The following is a 15,392-nucleotide window of genomic DNA, read 5'->3' as shown; positions in this document are numbered from 1 at the left end:
TGCTTAAACCATTGAATGTCTCCCTCATTCCACTCCTGGGAAAGTTAGTTAACCTTTCCAAGCCTCCAGCTCTTCATCTACGAAATGAGTATAATACCTACCAGTAGGGGTTTGGTGAGGATTACAAAGGTAGTGCATCCCTTCCAGGCACATAACAAAGGTTCAGTGTACTCAGAGGAAAAGACAACTCAGAGGAGCATGACAGCCCCTGCAAACTACTGCACAGATGTGTTGACATCCCCAGTTTTGTGAGGCAGAATCTCAGCACAACATTTGGGTCTCCCAAACACACACACACATATATTCGCACATATACTCATACACGCATATACTTCAAGGTATACCCTGTAATACTGACAGTGTGGAGATTGAGGTGTTTCTTTCTCACTCCAGTGTTTCTTTGCTGATTCTTGCCTACTCCACAAAATCTGTGTTAAAGGTGAGGTCTTTTCCCAAACCTAATTTTCTGTCTCCTTGGATTGGGTGAGACATGTCTTCTGCTTTTCTGCTAAAGTTTCAGTCACAGGACCGCTTAAGCAAGGAGCTGATCATGCTGGGTCTCAACTCTCTGCCTTTTGACTGCTACTGCAGTAGCTCCTGCAGTATAGACTCCACCAGAAGCCACTCCTGACCCTTCAACAAGTCCTTGCCCCTCTATGAGCTTCATGATTAGGTTTCTCTCCTCTTTGGAGACTGTAGGGTTTGGGGCATATGCAAAGTAATAAAGGTTTCAATATTTCAAAAAGTCAAAGAGAAACTGCATTCGTGTTAGCGCACCTTTGGCCAGTGCCCAACAACCAACTTTGGCTGGAATGATTCTTTGGATCTGCTATGAATACTGCTCTGGGTGACCTTGATCCTCTTTAGAAGGTGGAGACCTCATCTTTTAACAGGACTGGGAGCACCCTGCCTCCCCGAGGACCCAAGAGCACCACTCCTGCCTGGAGCCCGTCTCATAGCCTGGGTGGGTCTTGGAAGTCACAAATGCTGACCTACAGCTTTCACTCGCCCAGAAGCACCGCCTGAAGGCGTGGTCCCACCCCTCCCGGGACGCCCCGCTCCCGACGCCCCGCCCAGCTCGGCCTGGCCCGCCTAGTCCACAAACCAGTCCCCGCCCCTCGCCACCGCCCCTTCCGGGCCTCAGGGCTTTCCGAGCGTCCACGCCCTTCCCGCATGCGGCCCTGTCAGGCCCCGCCCCTCCCGGGGCCCCGCCCCCGCGCCCCAGTCCAGCCAGCTCGCTCCGGCTCGCTCCGGCCCGGGGCTGCCCAGTCCCGCCCCGCCCCCGCCGGCCGGGGTGCTCTAGGTGCCGCGCGGAGACCCTCTGCACCCGTGCGAACATGGCGCTGCGCGCGGTGCGGAGCGTGCGGGCCGCGGTCGGCAGCCTGCGCGCCATCTCGGCACCCAGCGCGCCCTGCTCGCTGCGGTCCTGGGGACTGCGAGCGGGTGCCGTTCGGGCGCTGCGCACCGGCCCTGCTCTGCTGTCGGGTGAGTGCTGGAGGGCACGTGGGCCGAGCCGGGCTGCCTCGGGGGAAAGGGGCTGGGCCTCAATCCTTACCTCGGGTCCTCGGCCGCGGGCCGCCCGGGTCCAGCGAGGCGACCTCTGCGCGTTTTTTGTTGCTGGGACCCCGTGTTGCGGCGCCGTTGCTACCTCCCTGAGCTGCTTGGACGGCCCCGCAGCCTTTGTCCTGTGGGTTGGGAGCCGGGGCGAGGGGGCGGGGAGACTGAAGACTGGCGCGGCCGCCGTGTCCAGGGTGGTTCTGGCAGGATCGTCGGCCGCTCGCTGCTGCAGACCTGGGCAAGGTTGCTGAGCTCCTTCGTGACCTTAGGTTCCTCGCATTTGTGAGCATCGTGCACCCTGAGTGAGGACAAGTAATAGGCTTTACTTTGCTATGCATATCGTCACTGTAAGTTCTGAAGTAAAAGTAAAGCAAGAGCATTTATTGAAACTTAAAGCACTGGGTCTAGTTTTACCAGCTAAAGCTAGCATAATGTTGCAGACAACTATTTCCTAAAGCAGTGCGATAGTCTCCTGGGTTCCACTGAGGACGTTCTGCTAAAGTCTGCATCGTCGTATATAAAGTATAGTCGTGAATGTGTGTTGGGCTGAAACGAGGCCTTACATACACGGGCTTGAAGTAACTGGGAGACTTGCCCGTAAATATCTTGGCCATCTGTGCTACTTCAGCACAAGTGAACGCAGAGCAAAAACTGCTGTACTTCATGCACCAAAATGTGAGGCACTATGTGCACCTGTTCGCGAACTCCGGCTTCTTACTTGCACGGAGCACAGGTCTGGTGGCTGTTGTGTCATTAAGTTCGTTGTTTTAGAAACCTGTTTGGGACTAGAAAAGTTGATAAATTTAGTTCAAAGTCAAACATAACGAAGCTTACTTATCTCCTCCCCACCCGCCCACCGTAATCTCTCAGATCTGTTGGTGGTACCTATCGGTACGTTACTAATTTACATACATCAATACATTACTAATTTGAATATAAGGGAAAAGCATTTCTCAGATAACTGACTTAAAAGCTTGTATTTTTTTGGTTAGTTCAGTATTACTTTTTTGCATTGTCCTGTTAACTAGTTAAATATTGCCCAAGATATCAATAGCCATGATCTGGTTGAACACGAGTTTTCAATACTAGAGACTTGAGTTCCATTGGCTTCCTCTTCCTCTATGGTCACTTGTTTCCCTCGCTGGAAAAATGGAAATGATAATCCCTACTTTACAGACTTGTTGGATGAAATGAAACAATGTAACTGCTGTACATATAGCCTGATACATAGTAAGTACTTGATAATGTTACTTATTATATGTTAGTGTATAGAATCAGCAGAAAATTGATCAAATGTTAGTGTATTTGATTCAGTGACTTTGAAAGGGGGGAAAATGCAAAGTTCTCATAAATTACTCAAAACACTTTATTTTCTGGGGGCTGAAACCCATTGTTTTCAAGACTCAAAAGAAAACTACCAAATCTCCTGTTCACTTTTCCTCCCATTGGGCCAGGGGTTAAAGGAGAATTGTACCAATCATTGTTTTTAGCCTAAATTTCGTGGCCTGGTATAAAGACTTAATGGCCTTTGAGGCTAACAGGACCTGGGTGCATTTAGCTTAGCAATGTTGCTGCCTTTTCCTCTAAACTGTGGTTGCTCAGTTGCTAAAACTGAATGTTGAGAACTCTTGTTCCTCAAGATTATCTTTACAATTAGGCAAGATGGCAAGGCCAAGGTCAGGACAGTTTCAGAGAAGTCATATTTATGGTTGTCCAGTCCTTTCTATAAAAAAGTGTATTAGTTTAAACTGCTAGTTCTAGAGCTGTCACAGAATGTTAGGGAGAATTGAGTGCTGTAGCCAGATAACTATATACTCTATGTTTTGCTCAGAATCTTCTTACACTTTAAAAAATTACTTCCCTCCAACTTTTGATTGCTTACTGTATGCCAAGGACAGTGTTGAGAACTGGGGCTACGAATGCAATAAACCCTGCTCTTGCTTGCTTTGTGCTTGGTCTACTCCCCGGGGGAAGGTGACAGAAGAGCTGTATCTGTAGCATGTTAAGCGCCATGAGTGTGTTGGGGGGAGAGGTGCAGAGAGCTGGGGGAGCAGACTGGACGGCCCAGGAACCCAGGCTTGGAGGGCTAGATAAGGCTGCTGGCAGGAAGTTTCTAAGCTGAGATCAAAAGTCAAGAAAAGGCAGTGGGGAGAGTGGGTTGCAGTCAGAACACTAAGTACAAACAAACCTTAACCTTAGGGAAACATCAGATTGACCTGAAGCATTCAGTAATTTGAAGTGGAGCGGAGCAACTGACGGTGAGATTTTGCAACCTCTTCCACTGAGGAGTATGATATTCAAGTTATTTAATGATGGGGGTGGAAATTAATACTTTTTATTTACATTCTGCTATGTATCAGAGCTGTGTAATCAAGAGAGTTTAATGTTTTAAGTACAGTTATCTTTTGGGTTAGGGGTAAGAGTGAACTAGCAATACTTTTAAAACTATTGAAATTAACAAGCCATTTTCATATTAATTTCTGTACTTTTGGAAAACTGCTTCACTTCAGAATGTGGTATATATTTAAGATATGCTTCATAAAAATTTTTATTCTTTTAAGCAAGTACTATTAATTCCTAAGTAATTTTTTTCACATCACTCAAATTTTGGTAGGTCTTTGTTCCAGGAATCCTTGAGTAGTTTGGCCATCCTTGTATTTGAAAAGAAGCAGGTTATAAAGCCAAGGGCTAACCTGTCCAGTGAATGTTGAGCAGAGCTTGCCTTTCTACCAGTTAATGTCTTAGCTCTGAGGTGACAACTGAGTTCTGATGGTATAATTTGCTTCTCATAATGATGGTAGCCACTTTATTCAAGGGCTGACTTGAATTCAGTTAAAGTAGAATCAAGAACTTAGTCATTATAATTGTTCAAGGTCAGTTTTATTCTTGATACAGCTCTACCTAAAGAGGCACATTATTTTTTAGGTTAAATCATTTATGAGCAGTCTTTATGCTCCCAAAACTTCATCACTCTTTCTTCAGAGGGACAGACTTCTTTCTGCAAGACAGATCAGTAGTGGATAGGTATACATTTGAAATGTGCTCCAGTATTTGTGTGTATGATTTAGACCGAGTAATGTTGAGTACAAATAATCAAATCGCCAAAAGATCCAAAGGTATTTACATCAAGCCATCTTTGCCTAAATAATACCACTGTTGAGATGTGTCTTTTCATATGATCTATTTCGTCCTGGGCAGTATACTGTTGAATGACAGTGTCAATAAGTCAAACAGATACTGGGAAGGCCTTGCCTTTTGATAGCATTGATATGAAAAAAAAAATGCTTTTAAAGAAGTGATGCCACTGCTTTTCTGAAATGTTGGTCTTTATTTTAGTGCGGAAATTCACAGAAAAACACGAATGGGTAACAACAGAAAATGGTGTTGGAACAGTGGGAATCAGCAATTTTGCACAGGTACTAGATTGTCTTGAAATATTTAAAACAGTCTGCTCTTGCCTAAATTCCATTGTCTTTATCTTTTAAAAATTGTTTATTCTGCCCCTTAGTATCTTGGGCCCTTTAAAGGCCCTTAGAAGAACATCTGTCATAGGTGGAAAAAGAAAAACATAGGAAAGTGTATAGTGTTTTAAGAGATTAAAAGGTTAACAGTTAAAAAATTCAAGGGAAATGTTTGTTTCATATTGAGGCAGTTAAGGAAAGCAGCAGAACAAGCAAAAGGGCTGGAGTGTTAGTGTTTTGTGGATAATAGTGATATACACATGACCTGATATACACAGGACTTCCCTGGTGGCTCAGACAGTAAAGCATCTGCCTACAATGTGGGAGCCACTTCACTTTCACACATGACCTGGGGACTTGAAGAAGGAACACCTAGAATGGCACAGATTACACAAAGATAAACTTTTTATTTCGAGTTTATCTCAACTAATTCCACTATTGCCACTGAGCCTGTAGTTTGATACTGTGTAAAAGAAAACTACAATACTAGAAAACTACACCAGGACTTCCCTGGTGGCTCAGATGGTAAAGCGTCTGCCTACAATGTGGGAGACCTGGGTTCAATCCCTGGGTTGGGAAGATCTCCTAAAGGAAATGGCAACCCACTCCAGTATTCTTGCCTGGAAAATCCCATGGACGGAGGAGACTGTTAGGCTACAGTCCATGGGGTTGCAAAGAGTCGGACATGACTGAGCGACTTCATTCAAAAGAAAACTAGAAGCCAGACAGCAATATGGGTCAGTGACTTTTCAACTGGACCTCTGGGTGGGGTGGGGAGAGGAGGGGGCAGGGGATATTAACTGATTGGAGGATATGGTATTCCTCAGAAATGCTGGGATCTCATGTACTGAGAATCAATGACAGCCGTATCTTTGTGGGCATATCTGTGTACCTACTGAGGCCCAGTACAGAATGCTCTGTGAAATACTGTATAAATATTGTCCTCCTCTCCTCAATTTTATGAGAGGAAATCACTTAACATGGAAAACGACACGCAAAACAATATGTGGTGGATGACCTGAATCGTACAAGGGGTTGTAACCCGCTCAACTTGATGGAGAGATCACTGTTGATTAGTCAGCAAATCAATAGGAGAAATGTCCTCAGTAAAATTGCAGAAGTGGAAAAGCACAAAGTGTGTTTGTTCTTAAAGGAGCTAGTCATCTTTTCGGGGGCATATGGTTGGTGACAAGGGTCACTGCCACCTGTGGGCCAGCTGATGGCATGTTTTCTTGCAAGTTCTGAGGTAAGAATAATTTTGCATTTTTAAAGGGTTATAAGAAAAAACAGAATTTGATCCCTCAAGTGTAAAGTATATACTATTTGAATTAAAGGGATTAAATGCTTGGCTTGTTCCTAATTACTAGGTTTAATTTGATCTCTTAGAGATTTTTTTGTTTTTGTTTTTTAAAGGAAGCTTTGGGAGATGTTGTTTACTGTAGTCTGCCTGAAGTTGGGACAAAGTTGAACAAACAAGGTGAGTGTTTTTCTCATCTTGGTATGTCATGATTCATGCCATGAGTTTTCTTTATCTTGAATAATAACTTGTCTGCATCCTATTGCCATCCCTAGCTGTAAGGAATGATGATAGTGAAGAATAGTGAACATTTTCATATTTTATAATGGAAGGTAGGAAGTAGAGAGAAATGGCTTTTAGCACCATCCCTGCCACACATTGATGCATTAGTGATATAGCTGAGGTCTCTTAAGTTTAAAAAATAAAATCTGTTTTTCTTTGGAGGCAGTAAAGAATATCAGAACATGAGCTCGTGAGTCGGAATCTGGTTTTAAATCCAGGCCCCTCAACATATCAGCTGTGCGATTTGGCGGAAATTACTTAATGTAGATCTCATCTGTGAGTTAGGATAATAACTGCCTCATATAGTAGTTGTAAAGATTAAATGGAATTAGCATAACATCCAGCATAAGATTTGTTGTTGTTTAGTCACTAAGTTGTGTCCAACTCTTTTGCAACCCTTTGGACTGTGGCCTGCCAGGCTCCTCTGTCCATGGGATCTTCCAGGCAAGAATCTTGGAGTGGGTTGCCATTCCTCCTCTTCCTGACCCAGGCATGGAACTCATGTCTCCTGCATTGGCAGGTGGATTCTTTACCATGGAGATTAGTACTTGATAAATGTCAAGCAGTGGAACCACATGTATTATTATTCATGGGCTCCTTGACATGTATAAGACACTGCTAGAGAATTTAAATATCTGTTTTCTAATATCTTTGACAATATTTGCCATATCTTTTTCTGCTTAAACTTTCCCTATCATTTATCTTGTTCAAACTTTCTTTTTATCTGTACATCAGTTGTTTTCTTTTTTATGCTTAATTTTAAATTTCCATTAATATATGTTGAGTAACCTCCTTAAACTAATGAATGCTTTAAACTTTCTGCCAAAGGTGTTTTTTAAATTGGTAATGAAATTTATATATGGTGAAAATGCCTAGATCTAGATCTTAACTAGATCTAGGCATTAACTATATACTCAACTGTATAATCCAAACAGTTTTGGTAAACGATAACCTCTTCTCTGATTTCTGTCACCATAGATTACTTCTGCCTATTCTTTAACTTCATTTAAAAGGAATCAGACGACATTATGCCTGGTTTCTTTTGTCTATTGTCCTGAGTTTGAGATACATTCATATTAAGTGCTCAGTAATTTGCTTTTTATGCCAGCGGTATCCTATTGTGTTTGCTGAAGTGGTTATACCATTTGTATTCTCACCAACAGTATCAGAGAGTTCCATGTACAACATATCTCATTGTGGTTTTAATGTGCATTTCCCTAGTGACAGATTGTTCACCTTTCCATGAGCTTTTTGCCACTCACACCTTTGTGAAGTCTCTAGTCTAATTTATCTTATCGATTTTCAGCATCTTTTATAAATTCTAGATATAAAACCTTTTTCAAATATGTATTTTATGAATATTTTCTCATATTTATGTATAAAACATTGTGTCTTCTCTAAGATATCTTTGTCTGTCTTCATAGTTCCCAGATTATATACCCCAGTAACATGAGGTGCTATGGGATATTTTTAATTTTTAACATCTGTTGGGCACAGCACAAACTAAGATTCAGTTAAGTTAACAATTTCAATATTGAAATCTTACTCTATTACTTTGGGTAATGTATCTTTGAAGCAAGTACTACACAGTTGGTGTGGAACATGAGGTTGGGCACTGGTTGATATGACCTGATTTCCTGATGGAGAACTTATACAATATGCAGCAGACATACTTATATCTGTAAATTGTAATTAAGAATGAAAATTCTGTTTTTGTTCAATTTCTGTGTTTGTTTTTTTTAAACTGCTACTCAATTGCTAGGATATAAAAACCTTCTAAGTAGTTTGGACCTGACCTCTTAATAAATTGAAATGTTAGGTATTTATTTTGGTCTAGGAGAAGGCAATGGCAGCCTACTTCAGTACCTTGGCCTGGCAAATCCCATGGACAGAGGAGCCTGGTAGGCTGCAGTCCATGGGGTCGCTAGGAGTCGGACATGACTGAGCAACCTTACTTTCACTTTTCACTTTCATGAATTGGAGAAGGAAATGGCAACCCACTCCAGTGTTCTTGCCTGGAGAATCCCAGGGATGGGGGAGCCTGGTGGGCTGCCATCTATGGGGTCGCAGAGAGTCGGACACGACTGAAGTGACTTAGAAGCAGCAGCAACAGCAGTGATTACCACAAAATCACCACCAAGGGCACTGAGAACTGAGAAAGGGCACAGTATGGGCAACTCAGGTCCATACCAAGGTTCATAGAGATTGAACATTTCATTATTAGGTATATTTAGCTGTGGGAGTTTTCACAGATGCCCACTATCAGATGAAGCAGTTCCTTTCTATATCTAGTTTGCTGAGATTATCATTTGTGGATGTTGAATTTTTGTTGAATTTTTTCCATCTGTTGACATGTCTGAAGGGTTTTTCTTGTTAATGTGATCAATGATTCATTTTTTAATGTTAAACATTCATTTTGACTGTTTAACCAACCTTGGATTCCTGGTAGTCATTGTGTAAGAACTGTTTCTTTAAAATGTACTGTTGAATTTGACTTGCTGTTTTTTTACATTATGTTCATGAGAGATACTGGTCTTTTCTTAAAATGGCTTTGTCAAATTTTGGAATCTGTTCTATCTGGTGCATAGAATAAGTTTAGAAATGTTCCCACCTCTTTTTCTGAAAGAATGTGCATCAGTCTTGCTAGCTCTTCATCAATTTTATCAATCTCTTGAAAGAATTTCTACTATGTAGAATTCTACAATGCTAAATTTTCTATTTTCCATTTCATTTATTTTTTCATAGCTTTATTTTCTTCCTCCAACTTAACGTTTTCTCGCTTCTGGAAATTTATGGGTTTGTTGGTTTCCACGGTTTTTCTTAAATTGACTTTTTTATCTATACCGTAAAATGCCATCTCCCTTGCGATGAGTGGCAGCTAAAATCTAGTTTGATGCTTTTTGTTGGTTGTGCTGGGTATTCGTTGCTGCAAGGGCTTTTGTCTAGTTGTGGGTAAGAGGGGCTGTTCTCTAGCTGGAGTACACAGGCTTCTCATTCCGGGGCTTCTCTTGTTGCGAAGCATGGGCTCTAGGTGTGTGGGCTTCAATAGTTGTGGCTCATGGGCTCAGTAGTTGCAGCATACAGGCTTAGTTGCTCCACAGCATGTGGGAGTCTTTCTGGATCAGGGATTGAACCCATGACCCCTGCAGGCAGATTCTTAACCATTGGGCCACCAGGGAAGTCCCTAAAAGTCTTTTTTTTTTTTTAAGAATCAAAAGTGTCATAGCTTCTTTCGAATGTTGCCTCTTCTCTATAAACTGCCTTCTTTTGTTCACTTTCTAGTATCTTTAGAAGCCAGGTCATTGATTTTAAGATGTTATTTTTAAATAAAACCTAAAGATATTACCATTATCTCTGTTTCATTGACTACACTAAAGCCTTTGAGTGTGTGGATCATAACAAACTGTGAAGAGCTCTTAAAGAGATGGGAATACCGTACCATCTTACCTGTCTCCTCAGAAGCCTGTATGTAGTTCAAGAAGCAACAGTTAGAACCCTGTATGGAACAACTGATTGGTTCAAGACTGAGAAAGGAGTAGGACAGGGCTGTCTAGTGTCACTGTGTTTGTCTAACTAACCTATACACTGAGCACATTATGAGAAATGCTGGGCTGGACAAGTTACAAGCTGGTATCAAGATAGGTGGGAAAGGGACTTTCCTGGTGGTCCAGTGGCTAAGACTCTGTGCTCCCCAATGCAGGGGGCCGGGGCCTGGGGTCTGATCCCTGGTCAAGTAAAGTAGATCCCATATGCTACAACTAAGAGCCTGCATGCTGCAACTAAAGATCCTGCGTACTGCAACTAACACCCAGTTCAGTAAAAAAAAAAAAAAAAAAAAGATGGGAGAAACGTCAACCTCAGATATGCAGATGATACCACTCTAAATGGCAGAAAGCAAAGAGCAATTAAAGAGCTTCTTAGTGACAATGAAGGAGGAAAGTGAAAAAGCTGGCTTGAAACTCAACACTGAAAACTAAGACTTCATGACAAATAGAAGGGGAAAGGGTGGAAGTAGTGACAGACTTCTTCTTCTTGGGCTCTAAAAATCACTGCAGATGGTGACTGCAGCCATGAAATCAGAAGACGATTGCTTCTTGGCAGTAAAGCTATCACAAACCTCGACAGTGTGTTGAAAAGCAGAGTCAATAGTCTGCCAACAAAGGTCTGTATAGTCAAGGCTACGGTCTTCCCAGTGGTCACGTAAGGTCGTCAGAGATGGACCGTAAAGAAGGCAGAGCACCAAAGAATTGATGCCTTCAAACTATGGTGCTGGAGAAGACTCCTGAAAGTCCCTTGGACAGCAAGGCGATCAAGCCAGTCTATCTTGAGGGAAATCATCAACCCTGAATATTGATTGGAAGAACTGATGGTGAAGCTGACGCTTCAGTATTTTGATCATCTGATGCAAAGAGCTTACTCATTAGAAAAGACCCTGATGCTGGGAAAGATTGAGGGCAGAAGAATAGGGTGTCAGAGGATGAGATGTCTGGATGGCATCATGGGTGCAATGGACATGAACTCAGGCAAACTTTAGGAGATGGTGAGGGACAGGGAGGCCTGGTGCACTGCAGTCCATGGGGTTGCAAAGAGTCGGACATGACAGGGTGACTGAACAAAAGATATTATTTCCTTCTAAGTACTACTTTAGCTCTACCCCCACAAACTGGTATGTTATATTCACATTCAGTTCAGATCAATTTTAGATGGTCTTTCTTCATGTTCAGTGATCCTTTCTTCTGTATCCAGTCGACTATTAGTGCCATCTAGTGAATATTTTATTTTAGATAGGCCTTCCAGTTCTAGAATGTCCATTTTAAAAATTATTAGTTTTTTGCAGGTATTCCCCCAAACATTCACTCACTGTGATTTTGTAACAGCGGTTTTGAGATTTCTCTGCTAATTCCAATATGTGGGTCTGTGGAACATTTGGAGATCTTTATATTGACTGCTTTTTCACTTTGGCAGGCCCATACTCAATCCTCTGACCCCTTGAGCAAATAAGACTATGATTTTTTACTTGTGTTCTAGTTACACTGTGCTGTTTGGATGGGGCAATGTTGTCAGGCTACAAATTGTATAAGTGAAGATCTTGCATGACAAAACCTATGGTTTTATTTAAAGATATTTAGATCTTTTTATTATGACTATAGAGGTGATCACTTTTCTCTATTTTGTATTTTGGGATCACTAACTTGACATTTCATATTTTCTTTAATTTTCTCAATTTAGAGGAGTTTGGTGCTTTGGAAAGTGTGAAAGCTGCTAGTGAACTCTATTCTCCTCTATCAGGAGAAGTAACTGAAATTAATAAAGCTCTAGCAGAAAATCCAGGACTTGTCAATAAGTCGTGTTATGAAGATGGTAAGTTGTTGCTGAAAATTTTTTTAAGGATTGTTTGCTGCAGTTAACATTTAGTCTAGACTATAAAGCAATCTTTAACTGATTGTGATTTCTTTTGGTACTTCTTGGTATTATAATAAATAGATATGCTGCTTTAAAAAGGAAAAACACAGGTTAGGTTATATTTTGGATCTCTCTCAATAAAAGCATTGCCTAATTTTATAGGGTTCTTAGTGTTGTAGTTGTAGACTCACTGTAAACACGTCAAAGTACTTACCTCTTCAGTCATAAAGATCTAATCACATTTTGTGATAAAGATGGTTAACAATATTTATTGCATTGTTTTCTCATATTTTCATCTTCTTCATAATGTAGTAAGGTAAACTAGTAGCAGTTTTTTCCCTTTCATAGATGAAATTCTCAAAGGATTTCTTTGGTAAAGTCAAACAGCCAATAAAATGCAAAATTAGCATTAAGTTGTAGTTTCCTATTTCCTATCACCTACTTCTCTCTTCTAATGCTTTCTAATGCCATTAATTTCAGTAGTTATAGTCTTGGTGTTCCTAATTTTATATACCTGTATATTTGGATCCCTGTGTAAAGTTGTTAATGCTTATTAACTACAACCTCAGATTTCTTAATCCATGATGGTACAATTTCTTCTGGTTCTTTATCGTTATTATATGTAAGAAATATTAATTCTTAAGGTTAAAATTTATGTGATTTTCTCTTTTAAAAGGTGATTTGGAATATGATACTTTTTTTTGGTTGCAGGTTGGCTGATCAAGATGACATTCAGTAACCCTTCTGAACTAGATGAACTAATGAGTGAAGAAGCATATGAGAAATACATAAAATCTATTGAGGAGTGAAAATGGAACCCCTAAATAAACTACTTTGAAACAACTTAATCTAGCATAGTTGTCTTAACTTAGTGGTGGATAGATATTTAAAAAGCAACTTTTAGCAAAAGAAACTACTTGTAACAATGTTTCCTGAAGAAAATACCGCTTAACTTTCTAATGACTTTAGATAAACACTGTGCATCTTTTCCACAGCATCCTGTGATTTTTAGGCTAGGCTCCAGTTATAATATTCAGAATTCCTGAAATTATCTCTGGTAAAACTAATTACAAAAATTATGTAATTCAAGGATAACATGGTTATCTTAAACCTTATATGACACTGTAACTTGCTTACAGCTATCCTTGGATTTGGGTCAAAATTATCTTCCCACTAGAAATAACTGCCAGTGGAGAAAAGTTTGTTAGTTGTATAGTGTCCAATGAAGAATATTACTATCTTAATTTTGCAATATACTGTGTTTGCTGGTGCTATTTTTATACAGTGAAGTAACAGCCTTGCAGGAGAATAAACAATTTAATAATATTCAACTTCTTAATCATGAATTTTGTTCTGCTGTTAATATTTCATAGTATGTTTCCTAGTATTTATAAAGATGCTAATTTTAACGTATGGGAAGTCTTTTCTTTTTTTTTTTAAAGGAAATTTAAGTCCTGACAATGAGAAAGTTCCAAGAAAATGTTTCCTTTTAGTCACAAACCTGGCTTTTCTTAAGCAAAGATCTAATTGCCTGATAACATCAAGTACTATTTTTTTATTATCTTTAATGTATTGAAAAAGAAATCACTGACTTTGTTTTTCTGTCATGCTAAATTACAAGAGTGGAGTAAAAACAAGAAAAGGTGAAATTGTGACCAGTCTGGTACATGACAACCTTAAGAAAGCTAAGCCACATAAGTAATGGGAATAGAAGTGGACACAGTGAAACTTGTGGCCAACATAGCATACAGTAAGAACAAACTCTTCTATCATTTTCCCAATACTGGAGGAGAAGGGAAGTATTTAGGCATTACTGTCTTCTGGTAAATAAAGAGCAAACACGAGAACCTAGAGTATGTAGATAGATAAGTAACATACAAGCCTTTCCTGTTCCTCTGTAAAATGGATGCATTCTTTCCAGGACTGAGCCAGTAGCCCTTTCACTGCTGAGCTGCCTGTCAGTGATGGCTCAGTGGGTAAAGTGTCTGCCTACAATGCGGGAGACCCAGGTTCGATCCCTGGGTCAGGAAGATCCCCTGGAGAAGGAAATGTCAATCCACTCCAGTACTCTTGCCTGGAAAATCCCATGGACTGTAGCCTACCAGGCTTCTCAGTCCATGGGGTCACAAAGAGTCGGACACGACTGAGTGACTTTTCCCCCTTTCCCCCACTTTGGAACTAGAAAGGGATGAGTAATAATTGCTCATCTTAGTCTAAATAATTAAATTTTGTTTTAAAGGTGCTCTTGTGTATTACCTTCTTTGGTCTTTACGATAGCCAGAGCTTGGTAGGGCATATCCATAACTACCACCATTTCACAGATTAGGTGATGGAAAGGATAAAAGCTGGAAGTTATGGTTAGGGTTTTCACATTTCCTGATTCACTATCAGTTCCTTTGCAAATGTGTGTTACTATAAAAATACAAGGGAATTCCCTGGAGATCCAGTGGTTAGGACTCTTTCACTATGCAATGAAAGTTAGGCACTTTCATTGCTGGGGCCCAGGTTCAATTCCTGGTTGGGGAACTAAGACTGCACAACGTGTGATGTAGCCAAATATATATATTCAAATGGGAGTCTAGTCAAAGCTATGGTTTTTCCAGTAGTCAATGTATGGATGTGAAACTTGGACCATAAAGAAAGCTGAGTGCTGAAGAACTGTGGTGTTGGGAGAAGACTCTTGAGAATCCCTTGGACTGCAAGAAGACCCAACCAGTCTATCCTAGAGGAAATCAGTCCTGAATATTCATTGGAAGGACTGATGCAGAAGCTCCAATACTTTGGCCACATGATGTGAAGAACTGACTCACTGGAAAAGGCCCTGATGCTGGTAAAGATCGAAGGCAGGAGGAGAAGGGCGCGACAGAGGATGAGATGGTTGGATGGCATCACTGACTCGAAGGACATGAGTTTGAGCAAGCTCCAAGAATTGGTGATGGACAGGGAAGCCTGGTGTGCTGCAGTGCATGGAGTCGAAAGAGTTGGACACAGCTGAATGACTGAACTGAACTGGGAGTCTGCTGGGGGAAGGGGATCGAATCAAAGAACAGCTATCACAACTTGGTCTTTTCACAGTTTAGAACATAGAGCCAATTCAATTCTGTTATAGTGCTGCTGAAAATAATAGGTGTTGAATGGCACTTCAAATGGACTAAATCAACAAAGAATTCAGTTTCTCAGACCTCATTCCTTTGAATCATTTTGGTCTTAATAGAGAAGCTTAACATATGTTTTGAATAATGCTCTCTAATTAAAACTCAAGAAATGAAACAGGTAACCCTGAAGGTTAAATTTCTTTTTTTTTTCATTTCCCCGAAGTTGACAGTCTTAAGTTTTAATAAGAAACCACTAGAGGGCTCGCGATAGGCATGCTAGTATGAAAATGAGGCTGG

The 15,392-nt window shown here is 40.8% G+C and overlaps 1 protein-coding gene across 1 annotated transcript; it reads left to right on the top strand.

Moving 5' to 3' along the window:
- The first annotated feature begins 1,242 nt into the window (after positions 1–1,242).
- On the top strand, positions 1,243–12,843 carry LOC128071156 (glycine cleavage system H protein, mitochondrial-like). The gene is made up of 5 exons (XM_052664123.1): positions 1,243–1,485; positions 4,894–4,973; positions 6,432–6,495; positions 11,827–11,958; positions 12,712–12,843. Exons 1-5 carry the CDS (start codon positions 1,338–1,340, stop codon positions 12,807–12,809), a joined length of 522 nt encoding a protein of 173 aa, XP_052520083.1. The 5' UTR covers positions 1,243–1,337; the 3' UTR covers positions 12,810–12,843.
- Positions 12,844–15,392: the final 2,549 nt, after the last annotated feature.

Source organism: Budorcas taxicolor, unplaced genomic scaffold (genome assembly GCF_023091745.1).
Source record: "Budorcas taxicolor isolate Tak-1 unplaced genomic scaffold, Takin1.1 scaffold233, whole genome shotgun sequence".
In the NCBI taxonomy this organism is placed as follows: domain Eukaryota; kingdom Metazoa; phylum Chordata; class Mammalia; order Artiodactyla; family Bovidae; genus Budorcas; species Budorcas taxicolor.
This window is presented reverse-complemented; position numbering and strand designations above follow the sequence as displayed.

Coding starts and splice junctions, on each gene's coding strand:
- LOC128071156 (XM_052664123.1), top strand. CDS start 1,338: ATGGCGCTGCGCGCGGTGCGGAGCGTGCGGGCCGCGGTCGGCAGCCTG. Junction 1,486..4,893: donor CGGCCCTGCTCTGCTGTCGG/GTGAGTGCTGGA, acceptor TCTTTATTTTAG/TGCGGAAATTCACAGAAAAA. Junction 6,496..11,826: donor GACAAAGTTGAACAAACAAG/GTGAGTGTTTTT, acceptor TTCTCAATTTAG/AGGAGTTTGGTGCTTTGGAA.